Source organism: Perca fluviatilis, chromosome 16 (genome assembly GCF_010015445.1).
Source record: "Perca fluviatilis chromosome 16, GENO_Pfluv_1.0, whole genome shotgun sequence".
In the NCBI taxonomy this organism is placed as follows: domain Eukaryota; kingdom Metazoa; phylum Chordata; class Actinopteri; order Perciformes; family Percidae; genus Perca; species Perca fluviatilis.
Window position 1 is genome coordinate 14,868,175 of NC_053127.1, and position 24,725 is coordinate 14,892,899.

General features: G+C 36.5%; 1 protein-coding gene across 2 annotated transcripts in view; it reads left to right on the forward strand.

Annotated features, from left to right (window-relative positions):
* gabra6b (gamma-aminobutyric acid type A receptor subunit alpha6b) overlaps window positions 1-24,725 on the forward strand; it is a 38,343-nt gene that overhangs the window by 5,514 nt on the left and 8,104 nt on the right. The window contains exons 8-9 of one of the 2 annotated variants that reach the window (XR_005636391.1): window positions 5,295-5,578; window positions 24,284-24,601. Coding sequence is in view for 1 of the 2 variants with exons in the window: in XM_039776978.1 (XP_039632912.1) it covers window positions 5,295-5,578; window positions 24,284-24,540 (541 nt within the window). In the remaining variant the exon portion in view is untranslated. The remainder of the gene's footprint in view (window positions 1-5,294; window positions 5,579-24,283; window positions 24,602-24,725) is intronic. The other variant, XM_039776978.1, reaches the window with a different exon arrangement.

Sequence of the window (24,725 nt, forward strand, 5' to 3'; positions counted from 1 at the left end):
TGCTCACATTACATTACGCTACAGTTGCCACCAAGCTCTAGCCTCAGGAGCAGAGAGGGTGAGACACACTGAAGAGAGACGGAGAAAGTGAGACTGAGAGGAATGAGAGAGACAAAAAAAACAGGGACAAAGCAAAGAGGAAAACATGGGGAAAGTGTGTAGAAATTCCTCTCCTTTTTTATTCTAATTTCCTCTTATGATAATTTTTAACAAACAGCTGAGCGGAGTAATATTGTTGGCCCTTGTAGATGATGGTTCTGTAGTCTGTGCTTGTCTTTGGAAGCAAGCCTGCATAGTTCTTCAGAGAATAGATCCCAATCATTAGTATAAGCGTGAAAGTTGAGGCCCCATGTGGGAAGCACTCGTACTGCTGTTTTCATTTTACTCAGTGTTGGGTATAGGATTAAAAAAACTGCTTGTTCTCTTGATTGGCTGTTGTTAAAAAGGAGCGCTGGGCAAATCTCCACACTGGGTATTTTAGCAGAAATTGTATAGAGAAACTCAAATACCACATATTGGATGTTTTATGACGTAAGACCAAACTTTATCTTCAAACAGTGATGTTTGTGTCTTCAATTAAAGTGCCATGCTTATACGCTCTTCAAGTACTTGTTCCAGAAGGTAGTTGCATATTTTTCTGGTATAAAGGACAGCAAGCTATATATATATATATATATATATATATATATATATATATATATATATATATATATATATATTATCTAAATAAGTTGCATTAATGCTGTTGATGGTGCATTTGAGAAAGAAAATTAGCTATGATTGCTATATGGATGTGCTCCACCCAGACAGTACATTAAGTCATAGTATGATGTGTGCTGAATTGTCAACAACCTCTCTAAGAGCTGAAAGTCCCTTGAGCACAAGTCGCACAGACTTAATTGAGTGTGGCCTAATTTGTACCTTGCTTTTTTGCTTATAAAAGCACTTAAATGCCCCAAGCATTTCATTTCAATCCTGTCTTTATACTTCATCCCCCTCCCTCCTACACTTTTTCTTTCTTTCTGTTTTTTCTCTTGCCTCTTCCTCCTACCCCTGACAGGCTTTCTTCCCATATCCCTCCTCCCCTTTGCAATCATTTAACTTGTAGTTGAGCTTGAGACAGTCAGCATTTACTGGCTATCGGAGGAGCTGGTATTTGAGAGCTCTTAGCTTTCACTGCTTAAGTGGTGTGTACAAAATGCTTTTGCGACATTATTGGGTGCATTAAATCCCCGATAAATTCCTACGCTGCTAATGAAATTTGCAAAACTACAGTGCACATTTGGTAAAAGCATGGGCAGCAGTGTTCAATGGCCCCTTTTCCCTGCTTGCTTTAGCTTGATGAAAGTGAATTAGATATGTAGTTTGTTAATAGGCCATTAAAAGAGATGTTCATTGACAGCATATTTATATGACTTAATAAGGTTGGAATATTAGCAAGATAGAGGAAAATCATTTTCCAGTGATGAAGAGTCATTTTTCTAGAGGCAAAATAACACTTCATATTTATTTTTGTTGTGTTTTGATAGTTTGACACTTGAAAATTGCTTCTAAAATGAACCTGCCATGGATCTTTTGTGTTAATTTTAAACTATCACGTATCCAAGAGAATGATGTATTCATGTAGTGTTTTTTCTAAACTTTGAGGCAGTGCTTTGCTGGTTTATTGTGTTTTTTGCCCCCAACGGTGCCTTCCAGGCAGCGCTGCCTGGAGGGCACCGTTGGGAGGCACTGGTTATGGTTATGGTTATGGTTAGGGTTAAGGTTAAGGTTAAGATTAGGGTTAGGTGCCTTGAAGGCAGCGGTCGCAGTGCTGCCTGGAAGGAGCAGTTGGGGGCAAACACCATCGAGCTTTGCTGTCTGTGCTTTAATCTGGAACTATGGCCAGAAGTTTAGACAAACTTTTGACAGACTTTGAAAAGCCCAGTGCACTCTTCAGCTAAGGAAACCATGTTGCTTTCACTCTTCCACCTATCCATTGATACATAATTTCTTTTTTTTTCAGATCTCCAATCTGTTTATCTTTTTTATCATCTCAACTAGAGCTTGTCTAGTGAGATACTTATTAACAGATAAACAAATATAATAATAATAATAATAATAACTTTATTTGATATAGCACCTTTCACAGACAGAGTCACAAAGTGCTTCACATGATAAAAATTTGTACAAAACATAGTAAGTTATACAACTAAAAAGACTAAAAACAGTCATTAAAAGACAACATTTTACATACAGGAATCAAAAGCAAATTTAAACAAGTGCATCTTCAGCTGCTTTTTAAAAGCTTCAACAGAGACTGCAGAACGTAAGACAATAGGAAGAGCATTCCACAGGTTTGGAGCCACTGCTTCAAAGGAACGGTCACCTCTAGTCTTTTAAAGGGTGCGTGGGACAACCAGTAATCCCTGGTTAGAAGACCTGAGGGGCCTATTCGTAGGGTATGAATGGAGCAGGTCCGAGATATACACCGGAGCCTGATCATGCAAAGCTTTATAAGTCAGAATCAAAACTTTAAATTTGATCCTGAAGTTAATCGGAAGCCAATGTAATGAGTATAAAATCGGAGTGATGTGCGACATCCTGCTAGACCTGGTTAGCATCCTTGCAGCAGAATTCTGGACTAGTTGTAAACGGTCCTGGGACGATTTGCTGAGACAGGTGAAAATAGAGTTGCAGTAATCAAGCCGAGATGAAATAAAAGCATGAATAATCATCTCAAGCTCTGAATGTGAAACAGCTCCTCTAATATTGGCAATGTTTCTTAACTGAAAGAAACATGTGCGGGTCAGAGATTTAATATGTGGATCCAAGTACATGTTATTATCAAATATTACACCAAAATTTTTCAGTTTGGACTGAACAGCTGAGGACAAGGAGCCCAGCAGCTATCTAATCTTGGAAGCTATAGTGTCCGGAGCAACAATAAGGACTTCGGTCTTATTTTCATTGAGCTGTAGAAAGTTGTTTGCGAGCCAATTCTTGATCAAATTGAAACATCTAAGCAATTTCAACACTTTGTCAGTGTCTTCTGGCTCAAAAGAGACATACAGCATATAAGTGATAAGAAATATCTCCAACTTGGCTAATTATATGTCCCAGGGGGAGCATGTACAATGCAAATAAAAGCGGACCTAACACAGAACCCTGCGGCACCCCACAGGAAAGGGCCACAGTTTCTGAGGAATAGGGACCAAGATACACCGAAAAACTTCTGTCTGATAGATAGGAGGTGAACCAATCCAGGGCGCTTCCTGAGATACCAACCCAATGCTTAAGTCTTTCAAGCATGATGTTATGATCCACTGTATCGGAAGCGGCACTAAGATCCAGCAGCACCAGAGCATTGACCCTTGTCAGAGGACATTAATAAATCGTTGGACACTCTATATAAGCATGCTTTGTTGCTTGTGTCTGGGTCATCTTACTGGATGGCTTTCTTGAGAATGTTTACAGGTATTTGGTCTCTTTTTTTGCCATGCCAGTGCGGGGGCATGGTCTAGTCTGCTTATGGACAGATTAGCATTCCCTGAAGTGACTTTTTGATAAAGCTAACTGGGCTGAAATGCAACATGGTCTGACATTCTATGCCATCAAACAGAGCTGCTGCCATGTGTCAAAGATAATCCTTGGGAAAATCAATTGTGTACACACTGCAATTCATTTTTACATAAGTTTGTATGTAACTAGGTTATGCATGCCACGGGATTCAAGTGAAAGAGTAGACATAAAAAGTAAGATATCAATCTCATGCACTCCTGTGCTTATTCGTGCGTATTCTTCAGAAAATCACTTTATCATAGTGTTGATAGCTGTCAGACCTTTTTGTCAATAGAAGTGTTTCTGTTCACATATTTGAATGAGAAGTTTGAAGTGTTGCATTAGAAAAGCTGTAAGGAAATGATAAAATTTGATTAAACTTCCTCAATTGTGCAAAAAGGTTTTTACGCTCACTTTATGGTGTTTTTGCCTTTGTCGAAAAAGAGTTGTAACACTAAATGGGATGTGGAAACGTCTTTGCCGAATAAGTTCTGAAGTTGCAAATATTTAACTCACATGAATGATCAGCTGTCTTCCTGAATATTTACAAAACATGTCTTTGTCTCTGGACAGCATGAAACATGACCAATACTAGCTGACACGAAAGAACATTAAAAATTTGCCCATTTGAACTAAATTCCTGAAAACTTTTTCCCTTGTAGATGGGTTAGATGGCCAAGCCGACTTGTTTTGTTTCCTGGTTTGCAACCTCTACTTATTCTACTGTGTTTACTGTCAGATTACTGTTTGTTTGCTCATAGACAGTTGATGAAAATTTGTCAATTTTGGCATTTGTTTTCTTGCGACTTCAAAAGTTGGCTTAAAATTTGCTTGACAATTGAATGGAAACATAGAAGATGACTCACTGCGGTACATGCTGAGACCTCGCTAGAAAGTAGCTTTGAATCATCTCGGCAGCATTGTGGTCTAATAAATCCTGAAGCCATGAGTGTGTCAACTGCTATCATCTCTGCAATACTAATGTGATCACAGACGTTATTTGCCAGATGGTATATTTAGCTAAGAGAGTTGAAATTGCTTTTTTCCAAAGAGATCCTGCAGTTCTGCTTGCTACTTAAATGATAGAATCGCTTTGGTGAGAATACCTGCTATATTTGATCTGTTGATTTAGAGAAAAGACATTCCAAAGTCAAATGACAGGCTGAAAAATAGCTATTCATACTCATACAAGTTTTTTTCTATTATACAGTGTATCGTTACATTTCTTTGTGTATGTTTTAGCTGTGTGTCTAATCAAGCTGATTGCAATGGTCTCTCATAATCAACCTCTACATTATTCAACCTCTACATTATTCATTGGCCAACATTTCCAAGCATTCAGTCATATGATGGTTTCTCAAAAACAGAAAATTAAAAACCTTCATACTCTCACACTCATCGTTAATCAACTTCCTTCATACTGTTCTGGAACATTACTATTAACACTGAGAGTTTTTGAGAGTGATAATGTCAAGACGACCTTAGTATTTATTTTCTTATCAGAAAGGGTTCACCAAATGAAACAGTTAAATTAAATAAAAACTGTTTGTGTGCAGTTTAAACAAACATTTAAATTAAATAAAACAAAAGTCAAATTATTCCTATAAGACAAAACCAGTTTCAGCTTACATATTGCCACAGTATACGAAAACAGTAAACACGAGAATAAAGACAAGCCTGTCAATACCACAGTAAGATAAGATGTGAAATTGAGAACAGTACATTTCTAACTTCTGTCTCCTCCCTGTATGCAGGTATCACCACTGTCTTGACCATGACAACACTCAGTATCAGCGCTCGCCACTCCCTCCCCAAAGTTTCTTATGCCACAGCCATGGATTGGTTCATCGCCGTTTGCTTTGCCTTTGTCTTCTCCGCTCTGATTGAGTTTGCAGCCGTCAACTACTTCTCCACTCTGCAGGCCAACCGGGAGCTGAGGAAGGCAGCAGCCATGAAAGTGGCAGCCCAGGAGTCAGCAGCTGCATCTGCAGCTGCAGCTGCAGCTCCAGCCACGGGGAATGACGGAGAGGTTTCCTCAGTAAGTCTGCCCCACTGTTTCACACTTGCTGTGTTTACATCATAGACTGTATATAATTTGGATGTGACATCACCTATAGGTCCATGAAGAGTCAAAATAAAGCTTAAAGGAGTTGAGGCGGGCTGAATGAAGCCTACAGTCTATGTTTGCCTTAGGTGGTGGCAGCCTATCTGCCACTCAAAGCAGAACACCCCTAGTTATGCAGAATTGTAAGGCTTATAATTATAATATCAACAAATTAGTTATAAAACAAATCCCCCCCCAAACATTTTTATTTCTGCTGTAAAGTTGGGCTTTTCAACATGGGGGTCTATAAAGGTTAACTCCCTTTTGGATTCAGCCTCAAGTGGTCAATCGATGAACTGCAGTTTTTGGCTTAATTTTTCAGCACCAGAGGTTGCCGCTTGGTTTACACGCATTGACAAATCAGATAGCTCAAGTTCAAACCTGTGTAAATTCACACTTAAGAAGGGGAACCACCTTTTCAATAAAAAAAAGAAGTAAATATTACTAATATCTAATTACTAATATCCATGCTCCCGGTAATTTATTTATCAGTCAGAAGATGGGAGGTGAGATGGAAACACGTTACAAAAATTGGTGCTGCACCAAACTCCTGTGGTACCAATGTGGCACCAGGTACTCAAACGCTTACCTTTTTTCTCTATTTTAAAATTTGTAAACCTCACTGTGTGGAACTGATTAAAATAGTTATTCTGTGTCACTTTCGACTTGTCTTATACATGTAGGTCACATGTGGCAGTAGGACTACTGATGCTGTGTACAGATACATACCTTAAAAATTGCACTGAGTTGCTGTGATAAATGATGGTCAGAGCTGATGCTGCACTTACAGGAAAGGAAAAGGGCTTCACTTGGCCTCATTACATGCCTCTACATCTTCTCATCAAACCACTTCACTTGCTCCACCACACTTCTGTCTTTTTTCACAAATCTAAAGTGAGCTGCTAAATAACAAAACTCTTTGCAGGGCTTTTACATTAATTTGCTGAAAGTTTGTTGTTGTCACGTCAGTACTTGTTTTCTGAGCCGTTCTCCTTTATTGGACTTTGTCAAAGATGTACAAACCCCAATTCCAATGAAGTTGGGACATTGTGTAAAATGCAAATAAAAACAGAATACAATGATTGGAAAATCCTTTCAACATATATACTGTAATTGAATACACTACAAAGACAAGATATTTAATGTTCTAACTAAAATAATGTTCAACTTTATTGTTTTTTTGCAAATATTCACTCATTTTTTAATTTGATGCCTGCAACACGTTCCAAAAAAGATGGGACTTCATTGGAACTGGGGTTTGTATTTTCTCCATGTAATGTTTGGGGACATGAAATGTCTAAATTAGAAAAGGCATATTGAGTCCAAAACGTGAGCTGACCGCCAACACACACATTAATAACGTACCATTGGCTTTACCTTAAGATTCAGTGCAGTACATGCAGAAAGTGGTGGTTTAGTATCAGCAGTCACTTTGCACTTACACATTTGTTAATCCCAGCAAATGAACGGAGAACAGATTTTTATGTGGATCAGTCACATTTGGCTGATGTGAGGCTAAACTATAGTTTGCATTTTTGTGAAATTTCACCATGAACGGTCATGTTGCACTAGCTAAAAGTAGTTCCTATTTGCACTATTACCATTGGTATACTTATTCCAGCAGTATGCGTATTATTCATCATTCATTCAGGTTAGATTGAGTTGTGGCAAAATGTGTCATTTTTGTGCAAAGGGTTAACCCAAATAAGAGAGAATTTTGCCAGTATAGCCTGCTGTACTACTATTCTGGATGTTTATATGTAATCTAGGCCTATCAACTCATCGTGCCTTTCATCTTTGTGGTTTGACTTTCTCAGTTGTTGTCTCTTGCTAAGCTTGTCTCTGTTTCTTCTCCTGTCTGTCTTGTTCTGTTCCTCTCTGCTGTTTACGTAAATCCGTTCTCAGCTCTTTGCCTACATATACCATTTTAATTTTAAATGTTTGACTCTTTTTCAATTACAATTAGGCATTATGTTATTGGCATAACGTTTAAGACAGCTGTGATGCAAAGACATAACATATATAGTGGATCAAGGAAAAGAAAGCAATTATAAATATAACACACAGGTGATAAAAGTATCAATTCAATTAGGAGAGACTTCGTTGCAGATATGCAAAGATTTATTGTACATAAGCATAATATGAAATGTACAGAGTCTTTAGGGGTTAGACTCCATCGTTAAAAATATTTTAAAGGGGTAGAGAAGCCAGACATAGTCCCCCTGATGGAGCCTAGACAGCCTTGCCATGGTTGACGATGCCCGGAGGTGGAAGGGGAGGAGGAGGGTTGCACGTTTGCCTGAAAAGACAGCTGATAGCAAGGAGAGAAGACATTTAAAGCAGGATGTCATGTTGTGATTGGATCATGAATTTTGTGGCCAATTTTGGTTGGTTGACTGAAAAGTGAACGCCTTTTAACAGCTGAATAGTTTTAGGAAGAGAAAGTGGTGATTAAAGTTATTTGGAAGTCTTCCTGAAAGAATTTGCGCTGAGCTCCATTAGAGAACTTCAAAGAAAATGTATATATGCGTGTGACTGTACATACGCATTAATTGTCACAAGCTCCATATGTGTTAATTTTATATGTTATACATATGCTTACTGTATAGGTTGTTAAAGGCAGATGTTTGTTGACAGGTTACTTATTATCGGTCTGTCTTCCCTTGTGGCAGCAGGTAACATTCTGAGTTGCTAAGTCCTGTAATAGAAAATTAAGTTTGTTAATCATGAACAATGGTCATAAAGCATGGAATAGCTTTTACAAAACTTTTGTTATATATGTCTCTTGTGTTTGTATATTTTGGCCAAACACAGAATAAATCACTTTCAGTGTTTTGGTCGAAGTGCTTTCATCTTTTCAAACTCTTCCAATCGCTGGTTAATTGTTGTTGTTAACTCACTGTTTTGTTAAGTTTTTCCTTCCATTCCAGTTGAATGTCTTTGTTGAAGGATTGGTGCTGTGTGATTTGTTTTCTTCTTTCCATTGTGGACTGAACTCTTCTTTCAGTCAGGAACACTCTCGTCATGGATTTAACCATTTATTACAACAAATAGAAATACAGTTATGCTTGGCACTGATGGCTCTGCTCTTGAGAATGCTCCCTGGACCAGCCAAGCAGCATGCTAAGCTGCAACAGTGAGCGCTATGCAGAAACCCCCTTGGGTATAAAAGAGTGAGCCAAAAGAAAGACATTGAAAACCATTTTAACCTTTGAGTCAAGTAAGGACTTTGAACTAGGAAGGTGGAGGCTGAGGTCGTGGAGGCAAAGCGTTGTCAGCCGGTGCAGTGAGTGAAGCAGCGTCAATGTAGCAGGGATCAGTGAGGAGGGAGTCACATTTAAAAGGATCGCCTTGATGTGAGAATGGCTGGTCATTGTAACCAAATATGTCTGAGTTTATTTGCGAAGTTTATGTCAGTGAACTGGCATGTTGCTAATCCCCACAGTAGGCTGCTTGAAACACCGACTATCAACACATAGGACGAGTTGACCAATCACAGTCCTTGTGGCCTGCTTCACCTCGACGCAAAGTTACAAATGTTTGGAGGTGCGCGTCGAGCTACGGCGGAGGGCTCGTAGAGGGGTTCGCGTTGACGCGGAGTGTGGTGAAGGTCTTGGCTGGCTGTTTCAGTGGTTCTGAATCCACTACACATAGCAATGATTACTCAGGATTGGATTTAGTTCTGCCTGATTTAGATGTCATAATTTTCTACTTTCTGACCCCTACACAAAACTGCACTCCCTCTTTTGCCGCTCTCCCTCTCTTTTTGCTTGTGCGGTCCGCATATACACACTGAAACAACACAATTTCCACTTTATCCACGCTTGTCCTGACAGCCCCACACAAGAGCATCCACATAATCTGCAGCAAACACTCAACCTATATACAGGTGCGTATATATACACACACTTAATCTGCAGCAAATGATGCCCTACACTCTATACAATGTCTTATCTATCTATCCATCTACAATATATCTATCATCCATCATCCCTCTCTCCCAGTCCTCTATTCTGCCCTGTAACTGTGTGATAATCACAGCCTGACACGAGGAGACAGCCAGTGGCTCTATGAACGATGTTGCTGCAGATTATGTAACGGCCATAGATTAGGGAATATCCAGCAGATCACTGCAGGCTCTCAAGAAGGAGGGCAGCCACCACAATGAAGTGGGGTGGGGCTGAGAAAGCTGGCCCAGTCCATTTCAGGGGCCTGTGTGTATTTGTGAGTGTGTGTGTGTGTGTGTGTGTGTGTGTGTGTGTGTGTTTGTGTGTGCTTTTGTGTGCGAGTGTGTGTGTTTGTGTGTGTGCGAGAGAGAGAGAGCGAGAGAGAGAGAGAGAGAGTGGGAGGGATGCATCATGGAAAATGACTGCTTTCAACAAATATGTAGGAGGAAAGACTCTTCATTACACAGAGAAAAGGGAGAAAAACACAATGGTGTATCATTGGGAATAGAAATAGCCATCCAGCAGTCACGATTTGAAACACTACGACCTGTTATGACCATCTAGTAAAGCCACAACAGGAATGGAAACCGCACAGGAACATAAAATAAATGTTTCATTTAAATCAGAAATACAACTGTAAACACAAAGGGAAAGGGGGTGTTTATCAGTGTGTATTCAGGGTGCTGTATGCATTGTCAGTGGCATGTATGAGTAGATCATGCAGTATATGGTGCAGGAAATAATCAGAAAATAAAATGGGAGGAAGGGTGGGAGGAAGAAAAGGAGAGAGTGAGAGAAAGAGACAGAACAGACCTTTATTTATAGGCCCAGCACAGGTGCCTGCAATCACAGTATTGGTGAGGAGATATCCTGGTTAAATCGGTATCCTAATAAGTAGTCCGGAGTGTTTTGATTTTCAAGCTCAAGCAACGCGTTTTGACAAAAAAAGATGTCATCTACTGTCCCGAAAGTTACCATTGGAGTTTTCCTGTTTACATTCAGTGTTTCTTACAATACTTTTTTTTTTTATATACTATACTATGACTTTTTTTATCACTTTTTTCGACATATTATAACATGATTTTTTTATCACTTTTTTTGACATATTATAACTTAACTTTTTTATCACTATTTTCAATATACTATACTATGACTTTTTTTGACACACTATACTATGAATTTTTCGACATACTATTCCATGACTCCGTACTCGACCCCCTCCTCTTCATCATCTACATCCTCCCTCTTGGTCAGATACTCCGCCACTGCAACCTGGACTTCCACTGTTACGCCGATGACACCCAGATCTACCTCAGCACCAAATCCCCTCACAATCCTCCCCTCTCCCACATCAACTCCTGTCTGTCAGCTATTAAAACCTGGATGCAACACAACTTCTCAAACTCAACAGAGATAAAACAGAATTCCTCCTCATAGGCTCCAAATCCAAATCCAAAATCAATAACCCCACTCTCACCATCGACAGCACCGTTGTCTCCCCATCTCCCCAGGCCCATAACTTTGGTGTGATCTTTGATTCCACCCTCTCCCTTGAGCCCCACATCAGTCATGTCATTAAAACCTCCTTCTTTCACCTCCACAACATCGCCAAAATCAGACCCTCTCTCACACCCTCTGCTGCTGAAAGACTCATTCACGGCTTCATCTCCTCCCGACTGGACATACTATACTATGACTTTTTTCATCTATTTATTCATCATACTATACTATGACTTTTTTCATCTATTTTTTCATCATACTATACTATGACTTTTTTATCACTTTTTTCAACATTCTATACTTTGATTTTTTTTCGACATACCTTACTATAACTTTTTAAAGGCTTTTTTCCACACACTATACTGCTTTCATTATTACTTTTTCATATACTATACTATGATGTCTTTATGACTTGTTCGACATACTATGCCATGACTTTTTATCACTTTTTTCAACATACTATTCTATGACTTTTTTCATCTATTTTTTCATCATACTATACTATCACTTTTTTATCACTTTTTTCAACATACTATACTATGACTTTTTATCACTTTTTTCAACATACTATAGTGTAACTATTTTTTAACATACTATACTGTGACTTTTTTTGACATACTATACTATGACTTGTCTATGACTTTTTCGACATTCTATGCCATGACTTTTTTATCACTTTTTTCAACATACTATACTATGACTTTTTTCAACATACTATACTATGACTTTTTTTCATCTATTTTTTCATCATACTATACTATGACTTTTTATCACTTGTTTTCCAAATACTGTACTATGACTTTTTTATCACTTTTTTCAACATACTATACTATTACTTTTTTATTACTTTTTTTGAAATACTATACTATGGGCCCTATTTTAACGATCTGAAATGCAAGTATGAAACGCAAAACGCAAGTAGCTTTGTGGGCGGATCTCGGCCACTGTTGCTATTATACCGGCAGGATAATTGAGTCTTGCGCCCGACGCAAATCTAAAATGGGTTGGTCTGAAGTAGCTAGGTGTGGTTTGAGCGTAACGTGAAAATAACCAATCAGAGTGTCATCTCACATTCCTTTTAAGAGCAGGCACGCTTGTTCCATGGTGGATTGCTATTATGACGGCGGATTTGCCGGGCGCATGCCAGTGGGAGCTGTCCGGGATGCGGCAAAGTAATAATTGCCTGTCTTGACCAGGTGGCGATGTTGCTGCGGCCTCTCGGGCGCATCTCCTCAAGTCTGGAGAGGATTGCTGCAGCCATGGAGCGTGGGCCTCCAAACGCACCTGCTCCACAAAGAATGCTGCAACTTTTTGAGGACTGTACTGTAAAGTGCCTCCTGACCTATCCAAACACCTGAAGCGCATTTTCAGTAATATTTTTCCTTGTAATTATGTATGGTTTGCAAAAATGGGAACTGCTGCGTCCGTGTAGATGAGGGAAGCAAGGTGTATGCGTGTTGTGCACACGCTACATTATGGCCAAGCATGCGCCCCTATAGGAGCTTGCACACTGCTCCAACAAATACCAAAAACTCCAACATTCTAAAGTTGGCAGCTGTTGGCAATTGACCGTTCGCAAAACCCCGCCCTCGAACGGTCCTCGTCCAATCCTAGCTCAGCAACTGTAACTAAGGAGAAGGACCCCCGTCAAACATTGCGATTTCAGCAAGATCGTGAAACGATGCGCCTATGGTACAAACGTACCCCAAACAACCTCAACGTTGTCCTTTTTGAACACTGATTAAACGAGAACTCCGGGCAATTTTTACGTTAATCTTGACCGCTATATGTATAGGAGTACTGTCGATAGCAAAAAAGACGAGCCGAATCGGTGCTAGCAACACGGAGCTGCTAAAGCTAAGCTCCCACTCAGCTAAAACGGCAGTTTTGGGGGCATAAGATAAAGAGTGCCTTTGTGCCTCTTAACAGACACAAAGGGCCCTTACATGACAACAAGATGCGTTTAGCAACTTAGCCATTGTTTAAATTCACCTATACCTCTTAGCTGCTAGCTGCCGTCTGGGATGAGTGAGTGTGTTCAGCCAGGCTCCGTTAATAATCATCACGCAGCAGTTCCATGTGTATTTGTAGCATATATATATATATATATCCATTTTGTGTGAATATGAGTCTCTGCAGTGGCGAATTGTGTGGTAGTTTCCTTAGCCAGGCTAGCAGCCCTGTCCGGGGCATCCTTCTACTTCCTCCCTCGCCTGCCGTGGCCAACAACAATCCACAGGCGGCCGCTGGTCTGGTGGATGTCCTCCAGAGGACAGTTCATGCTTTCGTGGCGATGTCCTCCATAGGACAGTTCATGCTTTCGCGGCGAAATGTTGAAGTTTATTCCCTCCTCAAAAATAGGTATTTGAGCACTGTAGTGGTTATGATCATATCAGTGACTATGTAACTACATGGAAACGGGCCAAATCATGCCTGTTTCCCGTACAGTAACAGCGCCACTGAAGGCTAGCTCTAGCTCCATAGTTACTCCAAGCTTCTTCCCTTGTGAACACCTCCGCTCTTCACTTTTCACACATTAAGCTCCGATCTGCACACTGCTGTTTACCTTTTCCTGCTACAACTGAATTCCCACGGGACTTAAGCGCAAGACTACAGCCTTCTGCAACGCTAGTTACTCTACAAGAAACAGGCATCACTTGGTCCGCCATGGCTATGTGTCTGGTTCTCAATTGTTTGACGGGCGTAGTAACAATAACTAGGGGGCGTGGCTTTTGCGAACGGTCAATTGTCAGTTGGTTGTCTTTAGGATGTTCATAAAATCAACTACCAGTCCACACTGCCCAGACAGTAACAGACAAGACTGACTTTTGTCACCTAGTCCTACCTTTTCTTATTTGAGTTTTGGTTTACTAAAACATGGATGAAGTGGAGACCTTGTTGAGTGTGGCCAAAGTAGTTATGGTCTACCTGGCCCGTAAAGTTGCTAGCCATGTACAGGACGGACAGCAATCAAGACGAGCCACGAGGAGACTGTGGTGTAAACCTTGGATATTGCGATATGCAAAACAGGGTGTCTATCCTAACTTGTGTCAAGAACTTAGCTCAGAAGATACTCCAGCTTTTGCGAATTTTGCCTGTTTTGCTCCTCAAGCTTTTTATCTAATTGCCAGAAAAACCACCCATTCAGACCCCATTTCAAGCTGTTAGAATGTTGTCAATTGTTGGAAAATGGGCTACATTGGTCCGACATTCTACAACTCCACCAGACCAGACTGGACATGTCAAACTCTAACAACTCCATACAACAAACGCCAACAAACACAGGCGGCCTGCCCACACTGACCCAACTGTTGGTGTTTGTTGGAGTTTGTTGGTGTTTGTTGGCATTTGTTGGAGCAGTGTGCAAGCTCCTTAAAATAGCATCTGAATAACGCGCCACTGACTTTAGACCAGGTAGGAATGATACATGCATCGGTGTACAAAGTCAATTGCGCTGGGTGCAAAGGGCCCTATGACTTTTTATCACTTTTTTCAACTTACTATAGTATAACTATAGGTTAACTATTTTTGACATGCTATACTATGACTTTTTCGATACACTACATACAACTTTTTTATCACATTTTTCAACAAACTATATTATGACTTTTTTATCACTTTTTTCAACTTACTATATTAAGATTTATTTCGACATATAACTTTTTTATCACTTTTTTGACATACTATACTATGACTTTTTATCTCTTTTTTCAACATACTATACTTTGATATTTTTCGACTTACCATCCTGTGACTTTTTTTTTTCCATACACTACTCTATGACTGTTTGGTAGCTCAGTTGGTAGAGCATGCACCCATATGTTGATGTTCATTGATGCAGAGGCCCAAGGTTCAACCCCTTTCTCCTGCAATTTTCTGCATTTCTTTTCAATATACTACATTCCATGACTTTTCGACATAATAAACCATGACTTTTTTCAACATACTAAACTATAACTTTTTTTGACATACCATACTACGACTTCATTATCACTTTTTCAACATACTGTACTATGACTTTGGTATTGCTTTATTCTACATACTATACTATGACTTTGTCTTACTTTTTTCAACATAATATATGTTGATTTTTTTCGACATACCATACTATGACTTTTCAAAGGTATTTTTCCACACACTATACTATCACTTTTTTATCACTTTTTTAAATACTATACTATGACTCTTTTATCACTTTGTCAACATACTATGCCATGACTTTTTTCGACATACTATACTTTGACTTTTTATCACTTTTTTCAAAATACTGTACTATGACTCTTTTATCACTTTGTCAACATACTATACTATATATAGTATATACACTATACACTATACTATGACTTTTGATATACTACACACGACTTTATTATCACTTTTTTCGACATTCTATACTTTGATTTTTTCGACATACCATACTATGACTTTTTAAAGGCTTTTTTCCACACACTATACTATGACTTTTATTATTACTTTTTCATTTTACTATGACGTCTTTAGGACTTTTTTTGACATACTATACTATGACTTTTTCATTAATCTTTTCGACATACTATACTATGACTTTTATTATTACTTTTTCATTTTACTAGGACTTGTTATCACTTTTTTCAACATAATGTAACTATTTTTGACATACTATACTATGACTTTTTCGATATACTACATACTATGACATTTTTATTATTATTTTTGGACATATTATACTATGACTTTTTATCACTTTTTTTCCAAATACTGTAGTATGACTTTTTTTCATCACATTTTTTGACATACTATACTATGACTTCTTCAGGACTTTTTTTGACATACTATACTATGACTTTTTCATAAATTCTTTCGACATACTATACTATGACTTGTTTCAACATACTATACTATGACTATTTTTGACACACTATACTTTGACCTTTTGGATATTCTAAACATTATGAATTTTAATGACTTTTTTGACATACCATACCATGACTTTTTTTCATCACATTTTTCGACATACTATGCTATGACTTTTTTATCACGTTTTTTGATATACTGTACTATGACTTTTTATCACTTTTTTCAACATACTATAGTATAACTATTTTGGACATACTATACTATGACTTTTTCGATATACTACATACTATGACATCTTTATTATTATTTTTGGACATATTATACTATTTTTTATTCCTTTTTTCAACATACTCTACTATGACTTTTTTTCATCACATTTTTCGACATACTATACTATGACCTTTTTATCATGTTTTTCGATATACTATACTATGACTTTTTGTCACTTTTTTTCCAAATACTCTAGTATGACTTTTTTATCACTTTTTTCAACATACTATAGTGTAACTATTTTGGACATACTATACTATGACTTTTTCGATATACTACATACTATGACATTTTTATTATTATTTTTGGACAATATGTCCAAAAATATAGTATAACTATTTTGGACATACTATACTATGACTTTTTATCACTTTTTTTCCAAATACTGTAGTATGACTTTTTATCACTTTTTTCAACATACTATAGTGTAACTATTTTTGACATACTATACTATGACTTATTTGATATACTACACACTATGACTTTTTTATCACTTTTTTCAACATACTATACTATGACTTTTTATCACTTTTTTCAACATACTATAGTATAACTATTTTGGACATACTATACTATGACTTTTTCGATATACTACATACTATGACATTTTTATTATTATTTTTGGACATATTATACTATTTCTTTTTTATTCCTTTTTTCGACATACTATACTATGACTTTTTTTCATCACATTTTTCGACATACTATACTATGACTTTTTTATCACGTTTTTCGATATACTATATTATGACTTTTTGTCACTTTTTTTCCAAATACTGTAGTATGACTTTTTTATCACTTTTTTCAACATACTATAGTGTAACTATTTTGGACATACTATACTATGACTTTTTCGATATACTACATACTATGACTTTTTTATCACTTTTTTCGACATATATACTATGACTTTTTATCACTTTTTTCAACATACTATTTTATAACTATTTTGGACATACTATACTATGACATTTTTATTATTATTTTTGGACATATTATACTATTACTTTTTATTCCTTTTTTTGACATACTATACTATGACTTTTTTTCATCACATTTTTCGACATACTATACTATGACTTTTTTATCATGTTTTTCGATATACTATACTATGACTTTTTATCACTTTTTTTCCAAATACTGTAGTATGACTTTTTATCACTTTTTTCAACATACTATAGTGTAACTATTTTGGACATACTATACTATGACTTTTTTGATATACTACATACTATGACATTTTTATTATTATTTTTGGACATATTATACTATGACTTTTTATCACTTTTTTTCCAAATACTGTAGTATGACTTTTTTTCATCACATTTTTCAACATACTATAGTGTAACTATTTTGGACATACTATACTATGACTTTTTCGATATACTACATACTATGACATTTTTATTATTATTTTTGGACATATTATACTATGACATTTTAATCACTTTTTTTCCAAATACTGTAGTATGACTTTTTTTCATCACATTTTTCGACATACTATACTATGACTTTTTCATCACGTTTTTCTATATACTATACTATGACTTTTTATCACTTTTTTTCCAAATACTGTAGTATGACGTTTTTATCACTTTTTTCAACATACTATAGTGTAACTATTTTTGACATACTATACTATGACTTATTTGATATACTACACACTATGACTTTTTTATCACTTTTTTCGACATATATACTTCACTCATATACTATACTATGACGTCTTCAGGACTTTTTTTTGACATACTATACTATGACTTTTTCATAAATTCTTTCGACATACTATACTATGACTTATTTGATATACTACACACTATGACTTTTTTATCACTTTTTTCGACATATATACTTCACTCATATACTATACTATGACGTCTTCAGGACTTTTTTTTGACATACTATACTATGACTTTTTCATAAATTCTTTCGACATACTATACTATGACTTGTTTCAACATACTATACTATGACTATTTTTCATACATTTTTTCATCATACTATACTATGACTTTTTTATTACTTTTTTCAACATTCTATACTTTTATTTTTTTTGACATACCATACTATGACTTTTTAAAGGCTTTTTGCCAGACACTATACTATGACTTTTATTATTACTTTTTCATATACTATACTATGACGTCTTCAGGACTTTTTTTGACATACTATACTATGACTTTTTCATAAATTCTTTCGACATACTATACAATGACTTGTTTCAACATTCTATACTATGACATTTTTGACATACTATACCATGACTTTTTTTCATCACATTTTTCGACATACTATACTATGACTTTTTTATCACGTTTTTCAATATACTATACTATGACTTATTATCACTTTTGTCAACATACTATAGTATAACTATTTTGGTCATACTATACTATGACTTTTTCGATATACTACATACTATGACATTTTTATCATTATTTTTGGACATGTTATATTATTAAATTTTTATTCCTTTGTTCGACATACTATACTATGACTTTTTTTCATCACATTTTTCGACATACTATACTATGACTTTTTATCACTTTTTTTCCAAATACTGTAGTATGACTTTTTTATAACTTTTTTCAACATACTATAGTGTAACTATTTTTGACATACTATACTATGACTTATTTGATATACTACACACTATGACTTTTTTATCACTTTTTTCAACATACTATACTATGACTTTTTATCACTTTTTTCAGAATACTATAGTATTACTGTTTTTGACATACTGTACTATGATTTTTTCAATATACTACATACTATGACATTTTTATTATTATTTTTGGACATATTATACTATGACGTTTTTATCACTTTTTTGGACATACTATACTATGACTTTTTATCTCTTTTTTCAACATACTATACTTAGATTTTTTTCGACTTACCATCCTGTGACTTTTTAAAGGCTTTTTGTCCATACACTACTGACTGACTGTTTGGTAGCTCAGCTTGCACCCATATGTTGATGTTCATTGATGCAGAGGCCCAAGGTTCAACCCGTTGCTGCTGCAATTTTCTGCATTTCTTTTCAATATACTACATTCCATGACTTTTCAAAATATTATACCATGACTTTTTTATGACTTTTTTCAACATACTGTAGTATAACTTTTATGACATACTATACTACAACTTTTTTACTACTTTTTCAACATACTATAATATGACTTTTTACGATATACTATACTATGATTTTTTTTTGTTAGCACCGCTTCAACAGGCAAACAGCAATTAGTCACTGTAGACTCTGACCCATGTTCAATTCCCAGCCAGACTGGCCTTTTTCTTAACATTTTTCAACATACCAAATTATGACTTTTTAATGTTTTTTTTTTTTTGGACACAGTAATATGACTTTGTTATCACTTTTTTGACATACCATACTCAGGGATGATTCCAGGATTTTTTTAAAGTATAGTGGCACCGGGGGGACCAATAATCAGTCAGTAGGGGCCCAGGGGATTTCATCAGAATACACCGTCTAAAATTCTGCTTTGAAATATAGGAAATATTGGATGGAATAAAAAAAAAATGTAATTTTGCTAAATAAAACACATCAAATTCATTATTAATTTCACTTGTTTTTATTTTCAACAAATACAATACATTTTATACAGGCTCTTAAGGCAAGCATTGGATAGTTATCATGGTAACATTAATTGGTCATGTGACAAGGACTGGGAAGATCTTTTTCACAGAACCATATAAAAATAAAATATAAATCGATTTTTTTCGATACACTATACTATGACTTTATAATCACTTTTTTCGACATAGTATACTATGACTTTTTCGATATACTATACTATGATTTTTTTTCTTCGTCAGCACTGCTCCAACAGGCAACCAGCAAGTAGTCACTGCAGACTCTGACCCAGGTTTCAGAATCAGAATCAGAATCAGAAAGGGTTTTATTGCCAAGTATGTTTTTTGACACATACAAGGAATTTGTTTTGGTGTTGTTGGTGCACATCACACATTCTCTAAATGTAATATTAAACAATATAAGTATAGGTATAAACAATATAAGTATATGTACACAGTATGTATTAAATTAAAAATAAAGATAGAAATAAAATAAAATGTTTGATTCCCATTCCGATCTGGCCCTTTTCATGACGGTTTTTTATTACTATAATATGACTTTTCTTTTCAAAAAAACCTTAAAATATTCCATACTTTTTAATATGTTATTGGTATTATTCAAAATGTCAATGAAATCTGTCCTAATTAAAACCATTCCCACTTTTCCAACCATTCTCACTACTTCACTTTCTTCTTACTCAATTATGCCAGCAACCCAGTTTACCTTTAGCAATTTAACTTTTCGGCATTCACTAGCATTTTCTGTAGTAAACGCATTTCCTAGTTTTCATACATGTCTAAGATTTTTTTATTTATGTGTATGCCTAGATTATTAGTGATACGTGACGGATGGGATACATTTTTATTGTTGTCAGTAGCCTCATTCATAGCCTCAGCACCAATACATTACTCTGTGACTTGGTAATGCAGCGCTCCCTCAAAAACCTTTACGGGTATAATCAAAATGTTCTCTTCAAAGGTAATTTTGGGATCTCACTAATGCAATCTGTTGCCCAGAGTTAGGCAAAACCAACATTTAAATCCAGCATCCTGGCCTTCCATAAGGAGCTTGCAGAACATTTGACCAGCATAGAAAAGGATTAGAGCGAGTGGCGCAGTCTGCGGAAATGTTGGACTTAAATGTTTGGTTCGCCCTGAGCAAACATTTTATCATTTTGATTACAGAGAAGACTTTTGTGAAATATTTTGACTTTTCCCCTAAGCTTTGTGTAAGGAGGACTAGGTGGCCAAATCATTTGTTGAGGTCTCAAATCAGGCTGTTTTTACTTGGGTTTTTGAAAGCCTTATCACTCGTTATAGTTCCCCCTTGAGCAAGTCACATAGGAAGCTAGTGTCTAGGTTTCAAATTGGAGTATGAACTTGTACAACTAAGAGATTGGAGAGGATGATCTATCAGAATCAGAAGACTTTCAAAGTGTCGTTTTCTTCCATGTCGATCAACAAACCTGTAACTTTTCCACAGTAGATGTTAAGATACAGTTTAATATTTAGATGTTGTAAATGTGTAAAATAACATTTTATTTTATTTGTAGTCTTTGTTTATACTTTATTCCATCTTTTACTAGTTCAGCTTGTATTCTTGCAGCACACAAACTAATACTTAATACTATCATGTGTATTTTGCATTTTTAACCCCATATCCTTTTTTATTCTCTTCTTTTCAAAACCTAAAGAATAAGAGTGCCATTGCTGATATATCCAGCATACTTCCTGCCTTTCTTCAAATACATTAATATAAAAAGTACATTTACATACACATATCCATTTCCACTACCTAATAATCATATGTACCCACTCAACACCCACGAGGAACCTACAGGCACTTACTCCCATGCGGTATTGGTAATGCATAGTTTCAAACCTTATTTCACACACACAAACACACACACACACACACACACACACCACACTATGAAACACATGTGCATGTAGCTCCCACCCACCCACGCACATGAATGCCCACACCCAAACAACATCCATACATCCATCAGTCAGTGCCCATCCTCCCTGTGTTACAGTAAAGTGGGTCTGCTGAAATCTAGAGCACTGGATAAAGAGAAGAGGAGCTGATCCCTCTGGGATTTGACCAGGAAGAAGCAAAGTGAGCCTGTCGTCATTATCAAAAATAGCTATGTATCGGAGCAGCTGTGCATACGTACAGTATATCGCACACACAGGCCATGCACGCATCGTGCACTCACTGCATGATCTTTCAGTATAAAAGGAAGCACTAAGTGATAGGGAGCTGATAGTTGAAAGTGCAGCCTGGCGTTGTTGGAGTTTTGGACACCAACCAGTTACAACAGAAAACAAATAGACCTTTGAGACCAAACTCCTGTTTGAGCACAATTCCTCAAATTAACCTTGACTATACAAATGAGCTAACAGGAGGAAGCATACGTAACTCACAGATAGGGGCACAAATTGTTATTGAGTGATGAGTAAGCTTAACGTCGGGATGACCAGCTGTTATATCGCCAGGACCCACTCCCTCTCAAAGCCCGTTCCTGCTGTCATGTTGCTATAGGGCTTTAACACTCCAGATCTATTGTTTTTTATCCCCTCATGTGTGAAATGCTGATAAGATGTTTTTACTGTAGGTTGTAGTCCCCCCACACTCTCTCTCTCTCTCTCTCTCTCTCTCTCTCTCTCTCTCTCTCTCTCTCGCTCTCTCTGTCTCTCTCTCTCTCTGTCTCTCTCTCTCTCTTTCTGTCACATGTTGTAGTTGGCGAAAGATCAGTACTATACCACAGTGAAAGATGATCTTGTGTTTTAGGGAAATGTTTCCAGTTTTATGGTTTACCAAAGAGGAGGAAAGTTATTCTGTATTTTTTTCAGACCAAAAAGAATGCTTTTCTTAGTGTAACATAGCCAAGCCAAAATCATGTATTTTACAAACATACAAGACCCTCTCTCCTGAGACCTTCACCTTTTCTTTCTCTGTTTCAAGTTTCCTTGGTTAAGCTCCTGACATCAAACCTTTATACAGAATTGGAATGATAGCATGACTCAATTTAATCGAATCAGCAGTGTGAATGGTCATGCATTGTACATCTCAAGATAGCTGCCATACAAATACTGATAAGGTTAATTTTGAGATGAGCATCAGGACTAAGTCATACTATTAGAACATAATTGAATCATTTCATATTTTTTAATTGTACATTTACTGCCATTGCATTGACAAATATGTCACATTTTGTGAAATGAATAACTCTAACTTATCTAGTTTTATTTTTAGATTGGCCAGTATGCATTTTTGGAAGGGTTACCCTCAGCCAGAGGATTGTAACAGTGTGGTAGTTTCTCAACCTGTAGAGGGTCATGTAATCCTGTAGCCTCACAAATCTGGCCTAAATTTGAGTTCAGTTCAGTTTTTGATCCAACTTGTCTGTTAAAAAACATCCACTGTGAACTGAATAAGGCCGACAGCTGGAAGCTAGAGCGGTCATTGAACTATATAGGAAGTTTATTTCCTTAAAAACATTTTAACAACTATTTAAACTCTACTCTGTAGCGAACATTATTCTGCAAAATTAAAGGAAAACCAAACAAAATATGTAAGCATTATATGTCCCTAAAAACATAGTAATACATGAAATCATAAGGTTTTACTAGGACAAAATGCTAAATATGTGATTATTGTGTTTTTTTTTTTTCAATGGATCCATTGTTAGGTACTATACTGATCCATCAATAACTGACTGTTTGTATGCATGCTTTTTCAATGGTATTTCAGGTTGCTACAATACTTTATACAGTTTTCTTTGTTTAATAAAAAGGGATGGCTCTCTCTTTTAGTCTCACTCTAACGCTCTCTGACTCTACCTACAAGCAACAAGGTGTTCCTTGACCCATTTCCCAGATGTACTCTTCCTCTCTCTCTGTACACATACACTGTAGCTGATTTACAACTATTGGAGCAGGGGGCATGTGCTGAGATCACACTGGTTTACTGAAAGTTGATGAGGCATAGCAATAACCATGTGTCAATATACTGCAAGCCTCTTTTGTTTGATATGATTTGTTTGCTTCCCACAACTGTATCAATCTTCATGGAACGGGTTGATTGAAATCATATCAAAACAAAAACAAAACATCATTGATTTTCTTTGTTTAGCTTAATTACTTGTGTTACCCATTGATATTCTAAACACACACAATCCCCACATGCACTGATCAACTCACTGATGTGCATATATGACACCAGGATTATTTTTGTATGACTTTTTTATTCTCTGTGTAATGTGTTGATATACATTTCATTATAACATGTTGCCTTTTTACATGCAGAATCAGTTTCTATTACATTATTAACACATAACATATGATGATTTTATGACTCTTTGGGAACAGCAAAGCACCAGTTTCATTATTAATACCCACATACTACATCATGCAATATTCTCTTTAATCAATTTCTTCTAACATATTCTATATATTTTCCTTTTGCCTCTCCAAGGTTGATGCCAGTAGTGTGCTAAAGAAGAGGATGAACTCTGCCCCGCTGTTTGACCGTCCTGCCAAAACATTTCCCAACCCACCTGTCAATGCCCAAGCCTTCCTGCAGCAGGGTTCAGCTGTACCGGCCAACAACGTTCTGACTGGCACCAGCATCATCGACAAATACTCCCGCATCCTCTTCCCACTTTCATTTGGCGCCTTCAACCTGGTCTACTGGATCGTCTATCTCACTAAGGACACGATGGAGATGTCCAGGTGAACAGATGGCATGGTTGTTACCAATAATTCCAGCACCTTCTCACTGAAAATTATTTGGGTAAATCTTGCACAAACTCAACCAGGCTACTGAAAAACATATTTACAAGAAGTGTACTTGTGTTTTAAATAGATTGATTATAACCCATTTTTTATATATATAAATGTGAATAAGCCTAAGACAG